General features: G+C 43.6%; 1 protein-coding gene across 3 annotated transcripts; it reads right to left on the bottom strand.

Annotated features, from left to right (window-relative positions):
- Positions 1 to 493: 493 nt before the first annotated feature.
- On the bottom strand, positions 494 to 14,892 carry PDIK1L (PDLIM1 interacting kinase 1 like). Of its 3 annotated transcripts, none has more exons than XM_001137143.7 (3): positions 14,634 to 14,892; positions 11,467 to 11,768; positions 494 to 4,201 (listed from the first exon to the last, which is right to left on the bottom strand). In XM_001137143.7, exons 2-3 carry the CDS (start codon positions 11,749 to 11,751, stop codon positions 3,461 to 3,463), a joined length of 1,026 nt encoding a protein of 341 aa, XP_001137143.2. In that variant the 5' UTR covers positions 11,752 to 11,768; positions 14,634 to 14,892; the 3' UTR covers positions 494 to 3,460. The 3 variants fall into 3 exon arrangements, with proteins under 3 accessions (XP_001137143.2, XP_063640477.1, XP_063640485.1); XM_063784407.1 differs by lacking the exon at positions 14,634 to 14,892 and adding an exon at positions 14,139 to 14,283; XM_063784415.1 differs by lacking the exons at positions 11,467 to 11,768; positions 14,634 to 14,892 and adding an exon at positions 14,139 to 14,254.
- Positions 14,893 to 20,075: the final 5,183 nt, after the last annotated feature.

Genomic DNA, 20,075 nt, shown 5'->3' on the forward strand with positions numbered 1-20,075 from the left:
TCTGTCTTCCATATTCTCCTCTGCTGTTCCATTGGACCACTAAATAGACTGTATCTTCAGGCAGAAATGATAAACATAAAAAAGTGGGCCCAAATTTTTAATAGAAAATTAAACCATGGTCTCAAGTTATAGATTGAAAAATTGCATCCTCTCATTTATTTAATATATATTATGCTGAGTCTGAGCTGCATCCTCAGCTTAATGAAACAGAAGGATAAATGAATAAAAAATTTCATCTCTGGCAATACGAGTTCTTCTCGTGTGCAAAGCAAATACAGCAAGACAGCACTAAAATTTTTGAGAACTTGAAATGCTGAAACTCCTATAATTCAATCATCTTTTCCTTGGCAATCACTTCTATTTCAGAATCATTTAAAAGGTAAGTCTGAAAAATACATTGTTTCAGATTTTATACCTTCTATTTTATGCTTATGAAGTAAAGTACTACAGAACTACTCACAGAGCCACTAAAGCAGCAATGTAGAATTTTCAGTTTTTTTTGTTGAAACTCACTTTATTTAAAAAAAAAGTCATGAACAATAAATTACAATCATTTTCCCCTTTTATAAATTCTTCATAAAATATATTTGACAATTTTAACAGAAAATTTCAAAAGTTGCTTTCATTTCTTAAGTGCTGATGACTTATTTTTTGACCATTTTGTCATGCTGGTGAATTACTTTGTAGCTGCTACAATAGTTTGATTGATAACAATTTACAATTAAAAACAACAACAACGAAGAGAAAAAACAGACCAGCAGAAAGAACTATTCTGTGTGCTATTTATCTGACACTTAACACTTACTTCATCATAATGACAAAGTATCCCTTAGCACCAAAAAATCTACAGGAACCCCATCTTTCTAAGTGACAACTAGTGCAAAATAACATTCTAGGAACTAACTGTACAACCCCATATTTTCACTGGCCACAGCTGCCTATAAGCTCATTTGAAATATTTGGTCTTTTTTCAATTAAGACAAATTTCAAAAAACACCATAAATCATGGCAAAAGACTCTATGAGGAACAATTGCTTATTGAGTACCTATTATGGGCAAGGCACTGTGTACGAAGTTTTGCTTTCATTTTTCCTCTAGCAAATATCCAGGTATTTCCAAATATCACTAACCATCTTTTCTTACTCCTGGCTGGAAAAGGCCTTTGGCTAAATGCCATTTTTTAATTGTCATTTTATCAACAAACCTTTAGTGCTGAGCACACAGTAGGTACTTAATAAATACCTCTGACTGAAAGAACAAAGACAAAGAATTTACTATCATTTTGCTTGGCTATTTTAGAATACAAGGACTTGATAAAATTCCAGAAGAAACTTCCTGATCACCTCATACCCTTACCCCCAATGAAAGAATTTCACTTCACAGGTAAAATCTTTCCAAGTAAATGATAATCATTAACTATTTTACATGAGGCAGGACCAAAAACTATGCGCTTAGGAAACTGTGGCTCCAAGCACATAGATATTTGAAGAGCAAATGATGCATGGGCATACCATCATCTATGAATCTCTGCTGAAGTGCCATGTTATTGACTAGACGTTATCATGATGCTTTTTCTTACTCCCTATAGCTCAACTTCCTTGGACATATCTGTTAAATTAAACTAATCTGGTGATCCAGAGGGTCAATTATCATGAGGTTCCAGTGTGTTTCCACCTCTAATTTCCAAAAGAATTCTTATACTTATTAGCTTAAAAGTGATGTTAAAAGTATATGATTTTTCATTTTAAGAGGCTTTATTTCAATAAAACCTTTTAGTCCAAATTTTAAACTTCCAGATCAAGTAACTAACATAGTCCAGAAATTTTATGTACTGCAATTTTTTTTGTGATGTTTTACATTCTATTTCCTCTGAACACATTTGAAACAGGGGAAAAAATTATGACATATTCCAAAAATCGTGGAAGTTCAAAAAAGCTGAGATTATGCAAGCTATCAATAATTTCAATATTCTACTACTATTTTGACTTTTGACCAAAAATTCTAGTGCTTTATAAAGATTAACTTAGATACAATGTAAAGTCTATTTAACCTTAAAGGCTAATGTTCTGTTTTAGGAAAGCATTCTATCCTTTAGATTTTAACTATCTGCATTTACAGGAAAACAAATTGTAGACAACCATACAAAGATAAAATCAAACTAACTTCAAGAGGAATAATGGTCTGTTGGTTTTTTGACATAGACTGTATCAGTGATTGTATAAAATGGATAGCTTTTCTACTTTAAAAGTAGTTGATGCCACAATATTTTATCCATTTGCCATACTGTGTATGTATCTTCTCCCACTTTAGATAAAGGTGATCACATTTTCAACAACCATATTATTACCAGTACTGTTTCAAATCAGACAAGAGAAAACAGCATCAGTGCCAAAATGAAAGGAACTCCAGTGACTCAACAAGTGACCATATCAGGGCAGGCAAAGTGAGGGTGGAGCTCATTTGGTTTCTTCAACTTCAGTATAATGAGGCTTAGACAAAGTCTTCAAACCAAAAATATATCAAGTATTACAGTTCACACATAGCAAAGTTTTCAGAAACAGAATAATCCTGTATTCAGATTTATATCAGATTGTAGAAGCTCAAGTGCAGACGTCCCAATGCAGTGGTATAGTTGGTTAAATAAATGCTCGGTTACCTAAAGAAGGTCGGACTGAATCACCAACCTGCTGCCAAATGACTGCATGACTAATTCAACTCTTGCAGCTATAGGGCACTGGAGAGTTCAAACATACTTCAGCAGCTTTGGATCACTTAATTTCATTTATGTTTTACCAGATAATTTTAGACCCTCCAAAATGATGCCTTAAAAAAAAAAGCTGTATATTACAAAAAAAAAAAAACCAACTTAATATGATTTCATTAGGGGGAGGGGCAGAGTAGGAAGATAAGGGAAGGTTTATTTTTCGTCACTGATTTCACCAGCAAATCTCAAAAACCCAAACCTACATCAAATAATTTAAACAGACGTGGCATTTTTTTCATATGGAATGCAAAATGCGCACATTCACATACTTACATATACATAAATATATACATATATGTTTCCTTTACAAAGTTTCAAAGGTTGCATTACCAGCATGCAAACCTCTTTTCCCATGGAAATTCCTAATACTGACGAGGAATGTCTAAAATACTTAAAGACATATTTCCAGAAAACTGGACTCTCTTCTCTTGTTAGCTCTTAAAGAATTTTCCTGCCAAACTTCTATCAATAATCATTTTTTAAAAATTTACACCCACATTGGTAATACACATTTGAAACATACTAATAAAACGGCCAACTTGGATTTAAGAAAAATGAGGAAAAAAAAATCCCACAAAAAATCTAAACCCTTAGAGGGTAGAGTCTAGCTTTTTATATTCTTTTTCAGCCACATAATGTTGCATCACTGTTAAACAGAAGCAGCATATCATCCATGGTATTTGCAAATAATATGTGTCACGTTTCCCAGCTGCTATCTTTAAATGCAATTTGTACTAATCTGAGTTCTAGTTCAAAAGCATCTGGACGATCCTGAGGGTTTGCAGCCAGCATTTCCTTAATCAGTTGTTTCATTCGCCCATTCATAGATTTTTTCTTCACAGGAATGAGAAGTTCCATTTTGGGATTTTCCAGAAGTGCCTCCCCAACAGGCACAATCTCAGTTCCTTGTTTTACATAACTCCCCAAGAGTTCCTTCTTTGTCTCTGTGTCTATGAATGTGATCCTTTCCAGCATTGCCCAGATGATAATCCCCAGAGCAAAGATGTCAGCTTTTGCTGTGTAATGTCCTTCCCAAACTTCAGGAGCCATGTAAAAATCTGTTCCACATGCTGTGGAAAGGAAACACTTGTTTACACTGACAGGTTCTTCTGGGTTCTGCCCAGAGGCTGAACAAACTTTACTTAGACCAAAATCAGCCACTTTGAGGGTAGGTTCCAAGTCACTGGTATCCAACCTGGTTTGAGAAATCAGGATGTTATCAGGCTTAAGATCTCGGTGGATGATCTGGTTTTTATGCAAGAAAGCCAGGGCACTGCTCAGCTGAAGCATGAAGCTGGTGTTAGTTTTACGATTGGGTTTCCTGGACAACAGATACTCATTCATATCTCCTCCGTCACAAAAATCCATCACAAACCACAAATAATAGGCGCTTCTGGGATCAAAGGCAATTTCTCCTTTTAATGAAGTTTCTACAAGCTACAAGAAGGAAGAAAAAAGATTACAATCATTTGCATAGGTTATACAATTCAGTTATAGGAAAATAATAATTGAAAGGTTAAGTCAGTCTCCACCTTTAAGTGGAAACTCTATAAATATTTTATTTAATCAGCGCTTTCAAATATGCATTTTAAACTTTAAAAAATGCTTCAAATTGTCATTTTGTCCCTGATAAATATACACCAAAGCTCTAAACCAAGGGGTAAAAATTTTAAAATAGCTTTATTTTGAAAAGCGTCCAAGTGGCCACACATTTTCTCCATGTGTCAGTGGAGCTGAACTCTACCCAGCTAGCTCATAGCTTCATGAAAAGACCAAAGTTTCAGCAGATAGACCTAGGAAATTGCCAGCTGGGGTATAAACCTCAATTAGGAAACGCTATTCAATGAAATCGCCTGAAATATACTTCTTACTGATTGCACAGACACTATCAACATAACCTGTGAAATCGAGAGAAAAATGATCAAGGAACAACCAGCTGTTGCAGAAATAGCTGTTCCTGTAGTCACTAATAAAATAAAGACTGATGTCGTTACTTCATAAACTTCTATAGGCAGAATGCAAATATGTTGGCTCTTTCACTGGATGACTTTTAAAAACCAATTTATAAAAATCAAATATGCATTTTTTAAATTTTTAAATATTTTGTTTTCAAATATGCATTTTGATATTAAAAAATCAACTCTGAATTTGTATATTTCTTCTTTCATACAAGCTGAAAACCTAGACTAAATCACAGTTTTATTTGTTATTATTATCTAGTTATAACCCTCCTTTACTTGAAATTCAGTAGAATTACTTCACTGGACATGAACTATCACTCTAAAATACAGTACATAGTCTTTTTTTTTTTTTTTTTTTTTGAGATGGAGTCTCGCTCTGTCACCAGGCTGGAGTGCAATGGCGCAATCTCGGCTCACTGCAACCTCCGCCTCCCAGGTTCAAGAGATTCTCCTGCCTCGGCCTCCCGAGTAGCCGAGACTACAGGCGCGTGCCACCACGCCCAGCTAACTTTTGTATTTTTAGTAGAGACGGGGTTTCACCATGTTGGCCAGGATGGTCTCAATCTCTTTACCTCGTGATCCGCCCACCTCGGCCTCCCAAAGTGCTGGGACTATAGGCATGAGCCATGGCGCCCGGCCCCGTATATTGTCTTTTAAAAGCATTTGTTGTATGGTGCCCTTTTCGGACCCATGAGTTGAACAGAAAAGGCCGAAGAGTTGCTGAAGAGTGAATGAATTGCTAATTTCACATTTAAATCTACTGGTACTTTCTCTACCATCTGGGAAAGCACAAGCAAAGAACATCTCTTCACGCCATCTCTCCACATGGCAGACAATAGTAATTGCAATGATCTGCAGATATCTCTTTTGCATGAGTTTTCCTTGTTGCACATGTTTGCCAGTGAGACAGAAAATGAAAGAAAGGTACAGATCACATAATTATTTACCAGGTGCACTGATACTAAACATGCTTTTCTTCTTCTGTCTTTACTCTCAAAAGCAAACTTCCTAAATAGCTTTGAGCAATGCAGAGTCCCAGCGTTCAAAGAATGTTTTAGAGTAAGGCCAGATAGTAAATATTTCGGGCTTGACAGCCACATAAGGTCTCTGTACCATATACTTCTTCCTTTCTTTTTTACCCCCAGAAGTCTTAAAAAAAAAATCTAAAAACTATATTTAGCATCGAAACCATACGAAAACAGGCCACGGGGCCTCTGGCTGAGAGCTATGGAAATGCAGCACCCAATCTGCTTATTTTAACATGTAGAGGATGTTAGCCATTGATTTCTCTTGACTGAGGCCCTTCAATGGCTTCCCTGTTCTCTTACGATATAGTCTAAACTCTTAACATGGGTTATGAGACCTTGCGTGCTCTGACTCCTGCTGTCCCCTCTAGCGTCATCTAAAACAACTCTCACAATCTCACTATCTTTTTTCAATTTTTTTTTTTTTTGAGACAGAATCTCACTCTGTTGCCAGGCTGGAGTGCAGTGGCGCGATCTCGGCTCACTGCAACCTCTGCTTCCCAGGTTCAAGAGACTCTCCTGCCTCAGCCTCCCAAGTAGCTGGGACTACAGGCATGCGCCACTATGCCCAGCTAATTTTTGAATTTTTTGTAGAGACAGGGTTTCACCATTGTGGCCAGGATGGTCTTGATGTCTTGACCTTGTGATCCGCCTCTCGGCCTCCCAAAGTGCTGGGATTACAGGTGTGAGCCACTGCGCCCAGCCTCTTCTTTCAATTTTTAAACACTTCATGCGTTTTGCTTCAAGACCTTTGTATGTACAGTTTTTTTCTGCCTAGGAAATTTTTCTCACTTATCTAGCTAACTCCTCTTCACACTACAAGTTTTAGACAATTATATATATATTTTGTGTGTGTGTGTGTGTGTGTGTGTGTGAGAGAGAGAGAGAGAGAGAGAGAGAGAGAGAGAGAGAGAGAGAGAGAGAGAGACAGACAGACAGACAGACAAGGTCTTGCTCTACTACCCAGGTTGGAGTGCAGTGGCACCATCATGGCTCTCCGCAGCCTCAATCTCCCTGACTCAAATGTTCCTCCTGCCTCAGCCTCCCAAGTAGCTGAGACTACAGGCATGCACCACCACGCCCGTCTAATTTTTAAACTTTTTGTATTGATAGGGTTTCACCATGTTGTCCAGGCTAATCTTGAACTTCTGCACTCAAGTGATTCACCTGCCTCAGCCTCCCAAAGTGCTGGGATTACAGGCGTAAGCCACTGCGTCCAGCCAACGATTCGTAACTTTTGAACCACGGGATTATGTAGGTTTCCCTGTTGTATGCATCCTGTACTTCTCATTCATGATATTTATCACAAGTACACAGACTGGCCACTAGGTTCCTATGCATGAGATTGTAACCTCTGTTAATTGTTTTACATTTTCTTCTAGATGAGGCTTTTGGCTATCAGGAACTGATTCAATGATTCCAACTGAGAACAAGGAAAAAGACATCAGGAAAAACATGGAGAAAAATTAAAATCCGTATGGAGAATATACCATGCATAGGGACTCTGTAGTCATACTACAGATTTGTTTGTCTTTACTAAATGTAAATATTGGTTGTCTTTACTAGATGTAAATTTAGAGAAGGCACTTGCTAAATGTGTTGATGAATGTCTGGACAACTAAACAAATCCACAGAAAGGACAATTTTAATAGAGGTACCAATTACTGAGTACTTGTATGTACCAAGTATTGTTTCTGCAACATCTCTAATTTTGACAACTCCTATACAAAGTAGATATTATTACCCCTTATCTTAAATATGAAGAAATAGAGGCTAGGAAGAGTTGGGTTATTTATCCAAGGTCATTCAGCTAGCAAAACATACCATAAGTGAAACACAAGTCTATCAGGCTTTAAAAGATGAAAGAGATTTACTAAGCAAAAAGGTGCTTTAGATATAAAAATCACTGAATCAAGTCTGGTAGGCCTTTACATCTTAAACCTTTATGAGCTAATGCCTAGCTACTATAACAATTGCTGGATCTGGACTCAGCACTAAATAATATGTTTGTTTATTTGTTTATTTTTGAGACAGGGTCCCACTCTGTGATAAAGGCTAGAGTGCAGTGGTGCGATCATGGCTCACTGCAGTCTTGAACTCCTGGACTCTAGCAATCCTCCTGCCTCAGCTTCCTGAGTAGCTGGGACTAAAGGTGCGTGCCACCATGCTCAGCTAATAAATCTTTTGTTTAAATATCTTTGCTTTTCTAGTTCAAAATAGATCATGCCTCTTAGTCTCTAAAACTCAATGTAAAGTTCAGCAAGGTTCTATCCACTTTTTTTTTTTTTGAGACAGGGTCTGGCTGTCGCCCAGGCTGGAGTGCAGTGGCCCAATCTCGGCTCACTGTAACTTCCGCCTCCAAGGCTCAAGTGATCCTCCCACCTCAGCCTTCCAAGGAGATGGGACCACTGGTGTGTGCCACCACACCCAGCTAACTTTTTGTATTTTTCGTAGAGATGGGGTTTTGCCATGTTGCCCAGGCTGGTCTTGAACTCCTGGCCTCAAGTGATCTGCCTGCCTCAGCCTCCCGAAGTGCCGGGATTACAGGTGTGAGCCACCATGTTTGGCTTTCTATCCACTTTTTTTTTTTGTTTTTGTTTTGGAGATGGAGTCTCGTTCTGTCACCCAGGCTGGAGTGCAGTGACATGATCTTAACTCACTGCAATCTCTGCCTCCCGGGTTCAAGCAATTCTCCTGCCTCAGTCTCCTGGGTAGCTGGGACTACAGGCACATGCTGCCACACCTGGCTAATTTTTTGTATTTTAGTTTCACCGTGTTGCCGAGGCTGGTTTCAGACTCCTGAGCTCAGCCAATCTGCCTGCCTCGGCTAGGATTATAGCCTCTATTCACTTTTCAGAGAGAACATAGTAAGAATGTTTCCAATATTTTCTATCAATTCAACTTACATAATAAGCACTTTAAGAAAAGCAAACAATAAAATGCACAGAGGCTAGTTATTTTTACTGTCATAAAACGGAAAACTTCAGGGCATTGGCTGGGCGAGGTGGCTCACGCCTGTAATCCCAGCACTTTGGGAGGCTGCAGCAGATGGATCACTTGAGGTCTGGAGTTCGAGACCAGCCTAGCCAACATGGTGAAACTCCATCTGTACTAAACATACAAAAATTAGCCAGGCATGGTGACGGGCACCTGTAGTCCCAACTACTCAGGAGGTTGAGCCAGGAGAATCACTTGAACCTGGGAGGCGGAGGTTGCAGTGAGCCGAGATCGCACCACTGCACTCCAGCCTGAGCGACAGAGCAAGACTGTCTCAAAAAAAAAAAAAAAAAAAAAGGTTGGGCGCAGTGGCTCACGCCTGTAATCCCAACACTTTGGGAGGCCGAGGTGGGTGGATCACCTGAGGTCAGAAGTTCAAGACCAGCCTGGTCCACATGGTGAAATCCCATCTCTACTAAATACACAAAAATTAGCCGGGCGTGGTGGCAGTTGCCTGTAATCCCAGCTACTCGGGAGGCTGAGGCAGGAGAACTGCTTGAACCCGGGAGGCGGAGGTGGCAGTAAGCTGAGATTGCACCATTGCGCTCCAGCCTGGGCGACAAGAGCAAAAACTTCTTCTCAAAACAAAAAACAAAAAACAAAAAACTTCAGGGCACAGAGTGCTAAACTGCAATATAAATTAATATAAATTAAGTTCTCAAGACTAATACTGCTCATCGTACAAGGAAACTTGCAAGTTTCTTAATACATACATTCGTGTATTTGTTTTCTTTGTTGTTCCTAGTCCAAAACTTTTCTTGTTTTAAAAACAGAGGTTTTCTTTTCTTTTTTGTTTTGGGGGACAGAATCTCGCTGTCACCCAGGCTGCAGTGCAGTGGCATGATGTCAGTTCACTGCAACCTCTGCCTCCTGGGTTCAAGTGATCCTCCCACCTCAGCCTCCCAAGTAGCTGGGACTATAAGGCACATGCCACCATGCCTGGCTAATTTTTGCACTTTTTTTTTGTACAGATGGGGTTTTGCTATGTTACCCAGGCTGGTCTTGAACTCCTGGGTTGAAGTGATCCTCCTGCTTCACCCTCCTAAATTGTTGGGATTAGAGGCGTAAGCCACCACGCCTGACCAAAAGCAGAGTTTTTTTTTTTTTGAGATGGAGTCTTGCTCTGTCCCCCAGGCTGGAGTGCAGTGGTGCGATCTTGGTTCACTGCAACCTCTGCCTCCTGGATTCAAGAGATTCTCCTGCCTCAGGCTTCTGAGTAGTTAGGACTACAGTTGCACGTTATCATGCCAGGCTAATTTTTGTAGTTTTTTAGTAGAGACAGGGTTTTGCCATGTTGGCCAGGCTGGTCTCAAACTCCTGACCTCAGGTGATCCGCCTGCCTCGGCCTCCCAAAGTGCTGGGATGACAGGCATGATGAGCCACCATGCCCAGCCCAAAAGCAGACTTTTAAATGGTAAAAGTCTGATGGTAAATTCTGAATTTAGACACACTCAAAGAAAGTTGTTTTCTTTTGCAAGAATGACTAGTTTCTTTTTGTTTTTGTTTTTTTTTTGACGGAGTCTCGCTCAGTCGCCCAGGCTGGAGTGCAGTGGCGCGATCTCGGCTCACGGCAAGCTCCGCCTCCCCAGTTCACGCCATTCTCCTGCCTCAGCCTCCCCAGTAGCTGGGACTACAGGCGCCCACCACTACGCCCAGCTAATTTTTTTGTATTTTTAGTAGAGACGGGGTTTCACCGTGTTAGCCAGGATGGTCTTGATCTCCTGACCTCGTGATCCGCCCGTCCTGGCCTCCCAAAGTGCTGGGATTACAGGCGTGAGCCACTGTGCCTGGCCCAAGAATGACTAGCTTTAAGAAATTCTGCCCTAGCCTTTAACAAGCTATGTCTTAATATATTTTCTATTCTTTGAGTATAGAGCTACTGGAGATTTTAATTTCTGGCAGAAGCCAACAAAAGAAAAACAGAAAAGCTTTTCCATTTTCCCAGGTTTACAGAAGAGTAATCTGGGAGTTAAGAAAGCATAAGCTTCAGCTGTCATTCTCAGCTCCAGCTCCCAATTCTACCACTTATTATGTATGTGATTTTGGATGAATTCATTATCTATACTATAAGCCTCAGTTTCTTCATTTGTAATGAAGATAATAATAGTCCTTTCCTCACAGGATTGTTTTGAGCAACTGCTTTTAAAGCACTCAGCACAGAGCATCGAACTGCATGCAAATTCAAATGTTAGCTGTCAGCACTGTTAATAACATTCAGGTGTTAAATCATGTACTTAATGAAAATTAACTGGAACTGCGTGGTGAAGAAACCAGATATCCCTCTAAAACAGCAGAGGCTTACATTCAAACCAGTGATTTATAAAAGAGATGCCCGATTACCTAGGGGTGTTGCTACTGGTTGTGGAATTTTTCCTTTTCTTCTGTCCTCAAGTCCAAAATTATTGATTTCAAAGAAATGAAGTTATTAGACTGTAGTCTCAAGCACCTCTCTAGTTCCTATCTTGCCCCATTCCTATGCAGACGGGCAAGTACCATTGCATAACAGGTGGCTTATGTTATTTTTAGGTATGTGCCTCACAGGTTTAAATAAAACCTTGTTTTAAAGCAAACATCTACTCAATTCTTGGCAGACACTTATCTACTTCTAACTACAAACACCTGCATTTAAAGGGAAACGTTCGTCTGACCCTTTCATTCCTCTTCTTGCTGGCCAATGCCATGTTCAAATCATTTCTATTTCCCAATCAACAACACATACCTGTAAATAAAGGGAAGAATTAGAGCCGTGGGACATCTTTTGCACCATCCCATCCTTTTGTAGGATGCATTCCTCCAAGTGAATCACATTTGGATGTTGGCTCTTGATACTGCTTAGTGCCCAGAACTCACGAAGGGCTAGTTCAACATTTTCAGGTGCGTGACATCGAATTTTCTTCACTGCCACCCGTGCAGAGGTCTTTCTGATGACTGCTTCATACACAACACCGTAACTACCTCGGCCTACCTCCCGTATTAGATCGTACTTTGGCTGGCTACTCACCATCTTCAAGGTCGAGGTTTCTGGAAAAATCAACAAAGTGCTCTGTTGAAATTATGTATACCTACTGGCTTGTATTTCTTCTTATGTATGATTTACTTGTCATCTGTCTGACTGTCTGCAGTGCTTGAAGGATATTTGCTATACCTAGGGGAAATCTAATTTTAAGAATAGTAACAATAAAGCTAACAGGTAGTATTTACCATGTATCAGGAACTGTTTTAAGCTCTTTAGAATATTAAATTCAGTTAATCCTCATAATAATCTGATGAGATAGATACTATTATGGTCTTTGTATAGATGAAACTATATAATGGAGAAGTTAAATGAAACGCCTAAGGTCAACAGCTAGTAACTGGTGGACCTGGGATTTGAAACCCGGCCATCTGCCTCAGACGACCACGATCTGAAGCACTACAGTATGCTGTCTCTTATATGAACTGCTTGAAAATGTCACTGTTAAAAATACACCCCCAAAATTCAGCATTCTTATTTACTGATCAGGAAAAAACCAGCAAGCAAGCAAAATCCCAGCTTCTCCTTCAGGCTGACACACACATAATGGTCATAAAACAGCAAAAACAAAACCCCCTCACAGTTAGAAATACAAACACCTGGCTTATGCTTAAGGCCTGAAAGTGAACCAAATCATTTATAGAACTGAAAATGTTTGTTTTCATTATGTAAAAGTAAGTGGCCAAACTCTATCTATTCATATTTTAATTTTGTCTCTTATGTCATCTCCTTATTTCTTACAAAATAATGAAAATAAAGTTTGTGGAAAAGAAACGTTTCTTTTTTTTTTTTTTTTAGACGGAGTCTCGCTCTCTCGCTCTGTCTCCCAGGCTGGAGTGCAATGACTTGATCTCGGCTCACTGCAAGCTCCGCCTCCCAGGTTCACGCCATTCTCCTGCCTCAGCCTCCCGAGTAGCTGGGACTATAGGCGCCCGCCACCACACCCGGCTAATTTTTTTGTATTTTTTAGTAGAGACGGGGTTTCACTGTGTTAGCCAGGATGGTCTCGATCACCTGACCTCGTGATCCACCCGCCTCGGCCTCCCAAAGTGCTGGGATTACGGGCGTGAGCCACCGCGCCCGGCCAGAAACATTTACTTAAAAATAAAGTAAGCTACTTGGATACTTAGAATACAGTTACCTTTTTGTAGTCATTTAACAATAGCTATTTTAAAATTTTTATGTTTCCTTTTTCCTAATCATAAGACAGCTGGAGTAAACAATATCTATTTAGTTCTAGGTCATTTTTGCCAACAAAGATCCTGCATATCAAGGGGCTCTCTGACAGAGTTCTTGGGAATTCAACTTACTGAACGGTTTAAAGGCGAGGGCAAAGGCCCTGCACAGAAATGCTCATGTGTTGAATGGAGAAAGTCTAAAGTGGGCTTCCTCAGTGCCCAAAGCATTTCTAGATTATAACCAACTTCATGAACGAATTCTCATTTGTAGATTGTGACCACGGGCTAGAAAAGTAACCTGAGATTGTACAATATTTATTCTGTACAGCTGGGGAAGCAAAAGGCTACTGACCCTAGAGCCTGAGAAGTTGGGATCCACTACTTCAAGTCTACAGGATAGATTTAATAAAAAGAAATGACTTCTGAGATTGTGTTCAGTCCCACTTCCTCTAACTGGACACCCACCCTTCAAATCGCTACTGAATTTCCTAGTGTCTAATTTCCTGCCACAGAATCCTCTGCGCCGGCTGCACAGCAGACGAGCTTTCCTGCTCTACGGGGATCGCCAATCACATCCACTCAAGGTGGTTCGTGTCTCTGAAGCAGTGCCATGTCCTCTCCAGCCTGGTACAGTCCCCATGGGGAAGAGCACCTTCCTGAATAGGGAGGAGAGGGGTGTTTATGAAACCCGTGGGATCCCGGATCCAATGATGCATCCGGTGCGAACCTAAGTGACTTTCGACCGAAAGTGGCGGGCCCTCGCTCCCGCTGCTCTAACCAGGCGCTGGGACGCGAGCCGGCCAGGCCAGACACCTGCCGGCGCCCGGGAAGGGCCAGTCGCGGCCAGAGGTGTTGCCCGACGCGGCGGCTCAGGCCGCGCTCATTGGCCAAGTGTCAGGCCCTCCCCCTCCTCGGCCGTGCTCAGATGAAGCCCGGAGGGGAGCCTCCCGAGCCCCTTCGCTCTGAGGAGCCAGCCCTGCAGTTGCCTCAACTCCTCGGGGCTGGGGGCTGAGGGCCGGGGGGAGGTGGCCCCGGTATGAGAGGAGGCCGCGACTGGGGTCGGTGGCCTGAGGAGCGCAGGGCCTTCCCCAGGATGACTCCGCTGACAGGTCTGTGACAAGCCTCCCAGGGAGGGAGGCACATGCAGGGCCGTCGGCTCTGCAGCAAGACCTCTCCGCCACGCCGAAGGGCCAGATTTACCTCAGGGTAGACGCTGCCGCTTCTCCCTCTCATGGGCTCTGCAGGCCGCCATTATCGGGCAGCTCGCGCCTCCGCTGCCGCCGCCTCCAGTCAGCAGCCGGCGCGCGCCCCCGTGGTGCGCGCGGACACACCCCCTTACGCCGACGGCCCCGCCCCCCTCCGGCTTTCCGTAGCGCGAGCCGGGACGTTCCGCGCCACCGACGAGGCGCGCGGCCGGCGCTCCGCTCGCCTCCTCCCTCTCTCGAGGATTTGCGGAGCCGGGAGTCGTCGGAGGTGTGCGCGCTCCGGAGCGCACCACTGGTGCTGCTCCCCGCAGGGGTGGCCGGGCTCGGGAACCGCGAGGCCACGCCACGCCGGGGCTCGGCCACCCTCCAGCCGCAGCGGGCGCTCAGGGCCCGCGGCCCCGGGGACGGTCTGCAGCGGCAGGTCCGGGCCTGGGGCTGCGCGCGCCCGGCGGCGGCCTCCCCTCCCCCTACCCGCCCCCTTCCGACCTACCGAGCTGCGGGCTGGGGTGCGGGGCTCGCTGGGGTGGAACGCCCGGTGCATCTTCTGCGCGGGTCTCGGGTGCCTGCGGGGCGCGGTGCTCTTTGGCGGGCCCGCGGGGAGGTGCGGCCCGACCAAGGAGGCCTGGCGTCCGCCCCGCCGGGAGGGAGACTGCAGCTTTTGTCCGAGTCACTGAGCCATGTTTGCGGGCGGTGCAGTTGCCGAGACGGCGGCGGCGGCGGCGGCGCGGGGCTGGGTGCGATCATCTGGGAGGATGCCGTCCCCTGCCCCGTCGGCGCGGTGGTATCTCCCTTAAAGAGGCCGGCGCCTCATTGTTCCCCGGCCGCGGCCGCAGGGAGCCAGGGCCACCTCCTCGGCGTGGGGAGTGAGGGCGCGGCGGCGCCTGCACCTGGCTGCGGCGCCCGCAGCGCCCCCCCCACCGAGGCTCCTGGTGGAGGGTTGGTCTGCAGTCGGCGCAGGGGAGAGGCCTTGGTCCGAGCCAGGATCCACCGCGCTCCTGCCGCTCTCGGGGCTGGACAGTCAATGGGGTCCCCGCCGCTGCTGCAGTCACTCGGCTGCCACACGCTGTTAGTCAGATCCCGCACGCTGTTGGCCCCACAGCCAGCCCGGGGTCACTTAGGACCGCATTCGTCAGTCATCCAGTTGTTAGATCAGTAAGCATCCGCCAGAAAAGTCCATTCCTTCTTACTCGATTTATTCTGCACCCATTACTTCTCAGCAGGGTGATGATTCCTCCTCCCAGCGCTCGCTCTATAAGGCACGATGTACAAAGAATCCCTGTCGCTGTGCTCAAAGATCAACCCATTTTATTTTCTGTCCTTTATGCCCCTTCTCCCGAGAGTCTGGCACTGGGTTAGGTCTTTATATAAATGATCTTGCTTAATCCTAACCAAACCCCACAAGAGTAGGTTTTATTATCCTGTTTTTACAGGTGAGGAAACACCTCTGCCTCTTCTCACTGAAGTGTCTGTTTTGAGATGTGTCTACCTTGAATACCCATTCCTGGTGTAACACACCCTCCCCTTAAAAAAAAAAAAACAACAACCGTTCTGTAATCTGTTCAGATTTTTGTCCTGAGTGCCATCCAAGTGTCAAGTCTTCAGCTGTTTGCTGGAAACACTGGTGTCAGCCAAGACTTATTTCCCGCCCTCAAAAGTAGAGGGAAAATATAGAAGGCTCTGCGTAGACAGCTAACTACCTGTGTGGGTTATTGATCCGAATCAGGGGAGGGACCTCTCTCTCGATCAAAGTAGCGTTTTCATTTTGTCTCAGTCATTAAATATCATAGGAACCCTTGCTCTTAAGTCAGCTGCAGATGAGATTTGAAATCCACTCTCGCCCCCAGTTTAGGCTCACTGTTAAGTCTGTGAGGGGGGTTTAGATCTTGTGGGACCTGAAACTTAAATAATTTGGGGTGTCCTCCTGAGGAAAAATGTTATAAAATGGCCCTGTGAACACATATCTGGAACACTGGAAAGGGTCCCTATAAGTAAAGGACTCTGAAGCTTAAGATTCATTAGTTTCAAGGTAAATCTGCCTCCTGCTTATTATGTTACGTCGTTTTTTTTAGCCTGTAGGCCTCCTGGAGGACTGAGAATTCCTAGGGGCAGGAACCTTGTCTGTGATTCATCTCTGCAGCCTCCTCAATCTGATATGGTATCAAAATACACCTAAGGCTAGCATTCTCATACATAGCTGGTGGGAAGACAAAGTGATATAACAGTTAACAAGGAAATTTGGCAATATATAGCAATATTATTTGATCCAGTAACCCTAGATCAAGTACTAGATTTCGAGGAATCTATCCTAGTAATATACTGGCAAACACACACACACAAAACAACAAACCTGTATGTACAGGGCTGTTCATTATGGCATTAATGAATAGCAAAAGATTGGAAACTGCTCACATGTCTAATGATAAAGAACTGGTTGAATAAATTATAGTACATACACAGGATAAAGTACTATGCAGCCATGAAAAGCTATGTGGAAGAGGCCTGGCATGGTGGCTCACACCTGTAATCCTAGCACTTTGGGAGGCCGAGGTGGGCGGATCACTTGAGGTCAGGAGATCAAGACCAGCCTGGCCAATGTGGTGAAACCCTGTCTCTACTAAAAATACAAAAATTAGGCGGGTGTGGTGGCACTTGCCTGTAGTCCCAGGTACTTGGGAGGCTGAGGCAGGAGAATCTCTTGAACCTGGGAGGCGGAGGTTGCAGTGAGCCGAGGTCAAGCCACTGCGCCCCAGCTTGGGCGACAGAGCAAGACTCTGTCTCAAAAAAAGAAAAAAACAGAGCAAGACTCTATCTCAAAAAAAAAAAAAAAGATGTGGAAGATTTCTTATATATACTAATAAACATATACTAATATCAAGTGATCTGTTTATTAAGTGAAATAAGCAAAGTGCATACAGTGTTTATAGTATGCTATTACATGTGAGTAATGGAGAGATAAATATACATTAAGTGCTTATATTTAAAAGGTAAACAATGGAAGAATAAATCCCAAACTTCTAAAAAAATAGTTGCCTATGTGGGTTGGAGGGGATAGAGATGGGAATGAGACTTCTATGAATATACCTTTTATATAGTACAATTTTGGACTCTTGTAAACATTTCACGTATTTATAAGACAAAGTTCAATAAAATAAAGCACTCCATAAAAATTAAAAACAAATGGAAACAAATGAACCGTCTGTAATGTCAGATTGGTGGTGTAACACAGAGAAAATAATTTCAAATGGCTTCTTAAGTATTTTGATTTTTTTTCTTTTTTAAAGAGATGAGTTCAGGCCGGGTGCAGTGGCTCACGCCTGTAATCCCAGCGCTTTGGGAGACCGAGGCAGGTGGATCATGAGGTCAGGAGATCAAGACGATCCTGGCTAACACGGTGAAACCCCGTCTCTACTAAAAATACAAAAAAATTAGCTGGGCATGGTGGTGGGCGCCTGTAGTTCCAGCTACTGGAGAGGCTGAGGCAGGAGAATGGCGTGAACCCGGGAGGCAGAGCTTGCAGGGAGCTGAGATCGAGCCATTGCACTCCAGCCTGGGCGAGAGAGCGAGACTCTCCATCTCAAAAAAATAAAAAATAAAGAGATATCATTCTGTCGCCCAGGCTTGAGTGCAGTGGTGATCATAGTTCACTAACTTCCAACTCCTGGGCTCAAGGGATCCTCCCACCTCAGCCTCCTGAGGAGCTGGGACTATAGGCATAGCTAATTTTAAAAAAGTTTTTGTTGGCTGGGCGCGGTGGCTCACGCCTGTAATCCCAGCACTTTGGGAGGCCGAGGTGGGCGGATCACGAGGTCAGGAGATAAGACCATCCTGGCTAACACGGTGAAACCCCGTCTCTACTAAAAATACAAAAAATTAGCTGGGCGTGGTGGCGGGCACCTGTAGGCCCAGCTACTCGGGAGGCTGAGGCAGAAGAATGGCGTGAACCCGGGAGGCAGAGCCTGCAGTGAGTTGAGATCACGCCACTGCACTCCAGCCTGGGCGACAGAGCGAGACACTGTCTCAAAAAAAAAAATTTTTTTTTGTAGAGACAGGGTCTCACTGTGTCGCCCAGGCTGCTCGTAAACTCCTGGCATCAAGTGATCCTCGTTTGTCTCTCAAGGTGTTGGGATTACAGTCATGTAATCCTTGTTTGTACCTGTCTAATGGGATACAGTCTAAGGACAAATAAAACTGCATAGAAATACAATTGTATTCATTAGTCTTATTGCTAGTAGTAATATCGATGTTGCTATTTTGAAACTATGATATAAGAAAAAATAAGTAATTATGTCAATAGCATTAGGAACCAAGATTTTTCAGTGTATGAGAAAGTGTTATAAGTGGAAAAGAAGCTTAGGATATACTTAGATCTGAATTAGATAGCAGTATGTATTTTTTATCTTCAAAAATGTATTTTCAGCCTGGCATGGTGGCTCACGCCTGTAATCCCAGCACTTTGGGAGGCCGAGGCTGGTGGATCACCTGAAGTCATGAGTTCCAGACCAGCCTGGCCAATGTGGCGAAACCCCATCTCTACCAAAAATAGAAAAATTAGCTGGGCACGGTGGTGGGCACTGTAGTCCCAGCTACTGGGGAGGCTGAGGCAGGAGAATCACTTGAACCCAGGAGGTGGAGGTTGCAGTGAGCTGAGATTGCACCACTGCACTCCAGCCTGGGTGACAGAGCAAGACTCCATCTCAAAAAAAAAAAAAAAAATATTTTTTAGCTCTGTCTGCTGAAAAGGCCTAGAAGCAATGACCAACTCAGTGGTAAGGAACACCCCTAGTGCACAGATTTAGTCTCTAAATACCATTTTGCAGTTTAAAAAAACATTAAAAATAATTTAAAAGTCATTGACCAACCTTAAAATCACTAAAATGTTTTAAGGTTAGTGTCTATTCCTGAAACAACAGTCCTGAAATTGAGTCTTGTTGGACTTGATTGGCTAGGGGAGAGGATAGGGGATAGGGTCCTTGGACTCTTCCTCGACAAGCTCTCTGTGTCCTAAAGGTTGGGGCTTACTGACGGGCTTAAATCCAGAGGCTGTGGGGGCCACTAACAAATGTCTTGACATACACCTTCCTTGAAGAGTCAACTAGTGCCTGGCATGTGGTGGTGCTTTGTTCATTAAGTCAACAGTGCTCTCCATGAAATATTCTTGCCTTAAAAAAAAAAAAAAAAAAAAAAGGCTGGGCGTGGTGGCTCACACCTATAATCCCAACACTTTGGGAGGCCGAGGCAGTCAGATCACCTGAGGTCAGGAGTTCGAGACCAGCCTGGCCAACATTGTGAAACTCCATCTCTACTAAAAAAAAAAAAATACAAAAATTAGCCAGGTGTGGTTGTGCACACTTGTAGTCCCAGCTACTAGGGAGTCTGAGGAAGGAGGATTGCTTGAACCTGGGAGGTAGAGGTTGCAGTGAGCCGAGATCTCACCACTGCGCTCCAGCCTGGGTGACAGAGCGAGACCCTGTCTCAAAAAATAGAACAACAAAAAAAAGAAAGAAAGAAAGAAAAAGAGCCTAAGCCTTATCAAGCCAAAATCTAATTACCAGTTTACGAGAAATATGAGGGATAGACAAAGATCATAATCAGTCAAACTCCAAATGTGGAGCATGCTACAGGCCAGGACAAGTGTCCTGGATTCTCCAGTAGATTCATGATATAGAAGTAAAACTGGACTGTGGAATGTGAAAGTGACTTACCAAATGCAGTAAACTCATTTGGATCACGATTCAAATGAGTCAATTTGTCAAAAGATGTCTTCAGAAATTTAAATATAGGTTAGGCACGGCGACTCACGCCTGAAATCCCAACACTTTGGGAGGCTGAGGTGGGCAGATCACTTGAGGCCAGGAGTTGGGTGAGACCAGCCTGGCCAACACAGTGAACGACCCAGTCTCTACCAAAAAATGCAAAACTTAGCCAGGCGTGG

The sequence above is a fragment of the Pan troglodytes genome, chromosome 1, assembly GCF_028858775.2.
Source record: "Pan troglodytes isolate AG18354 chromosome 1, NHGRI_mPanTro3-v2.0_pri, whole genome shotgun sequence".
NCBI lineage: Eukaryota > Metazoa > Chordata > Mammalia > Primates > Hominidae > Pan > Pan troglodytes.

Excerpts from the sequence above, each read along its gene's own strand:
- PDIK1L (XM_001137143.7), bottom strand. The coding sequence starts at position 11,751 with ATGGTGAGTAGCCAGCCAAAGTACGATCTAATACGGGAGGTAGGCCGA. Across the intron at positions 4,202-11,466 it reads ATTCTTCCCTTTATTTACAG|CTTGTAGAAACTTCATTAAA; the intron begins GTATGTGTTGTT and ends TCCTTCTTGTAG.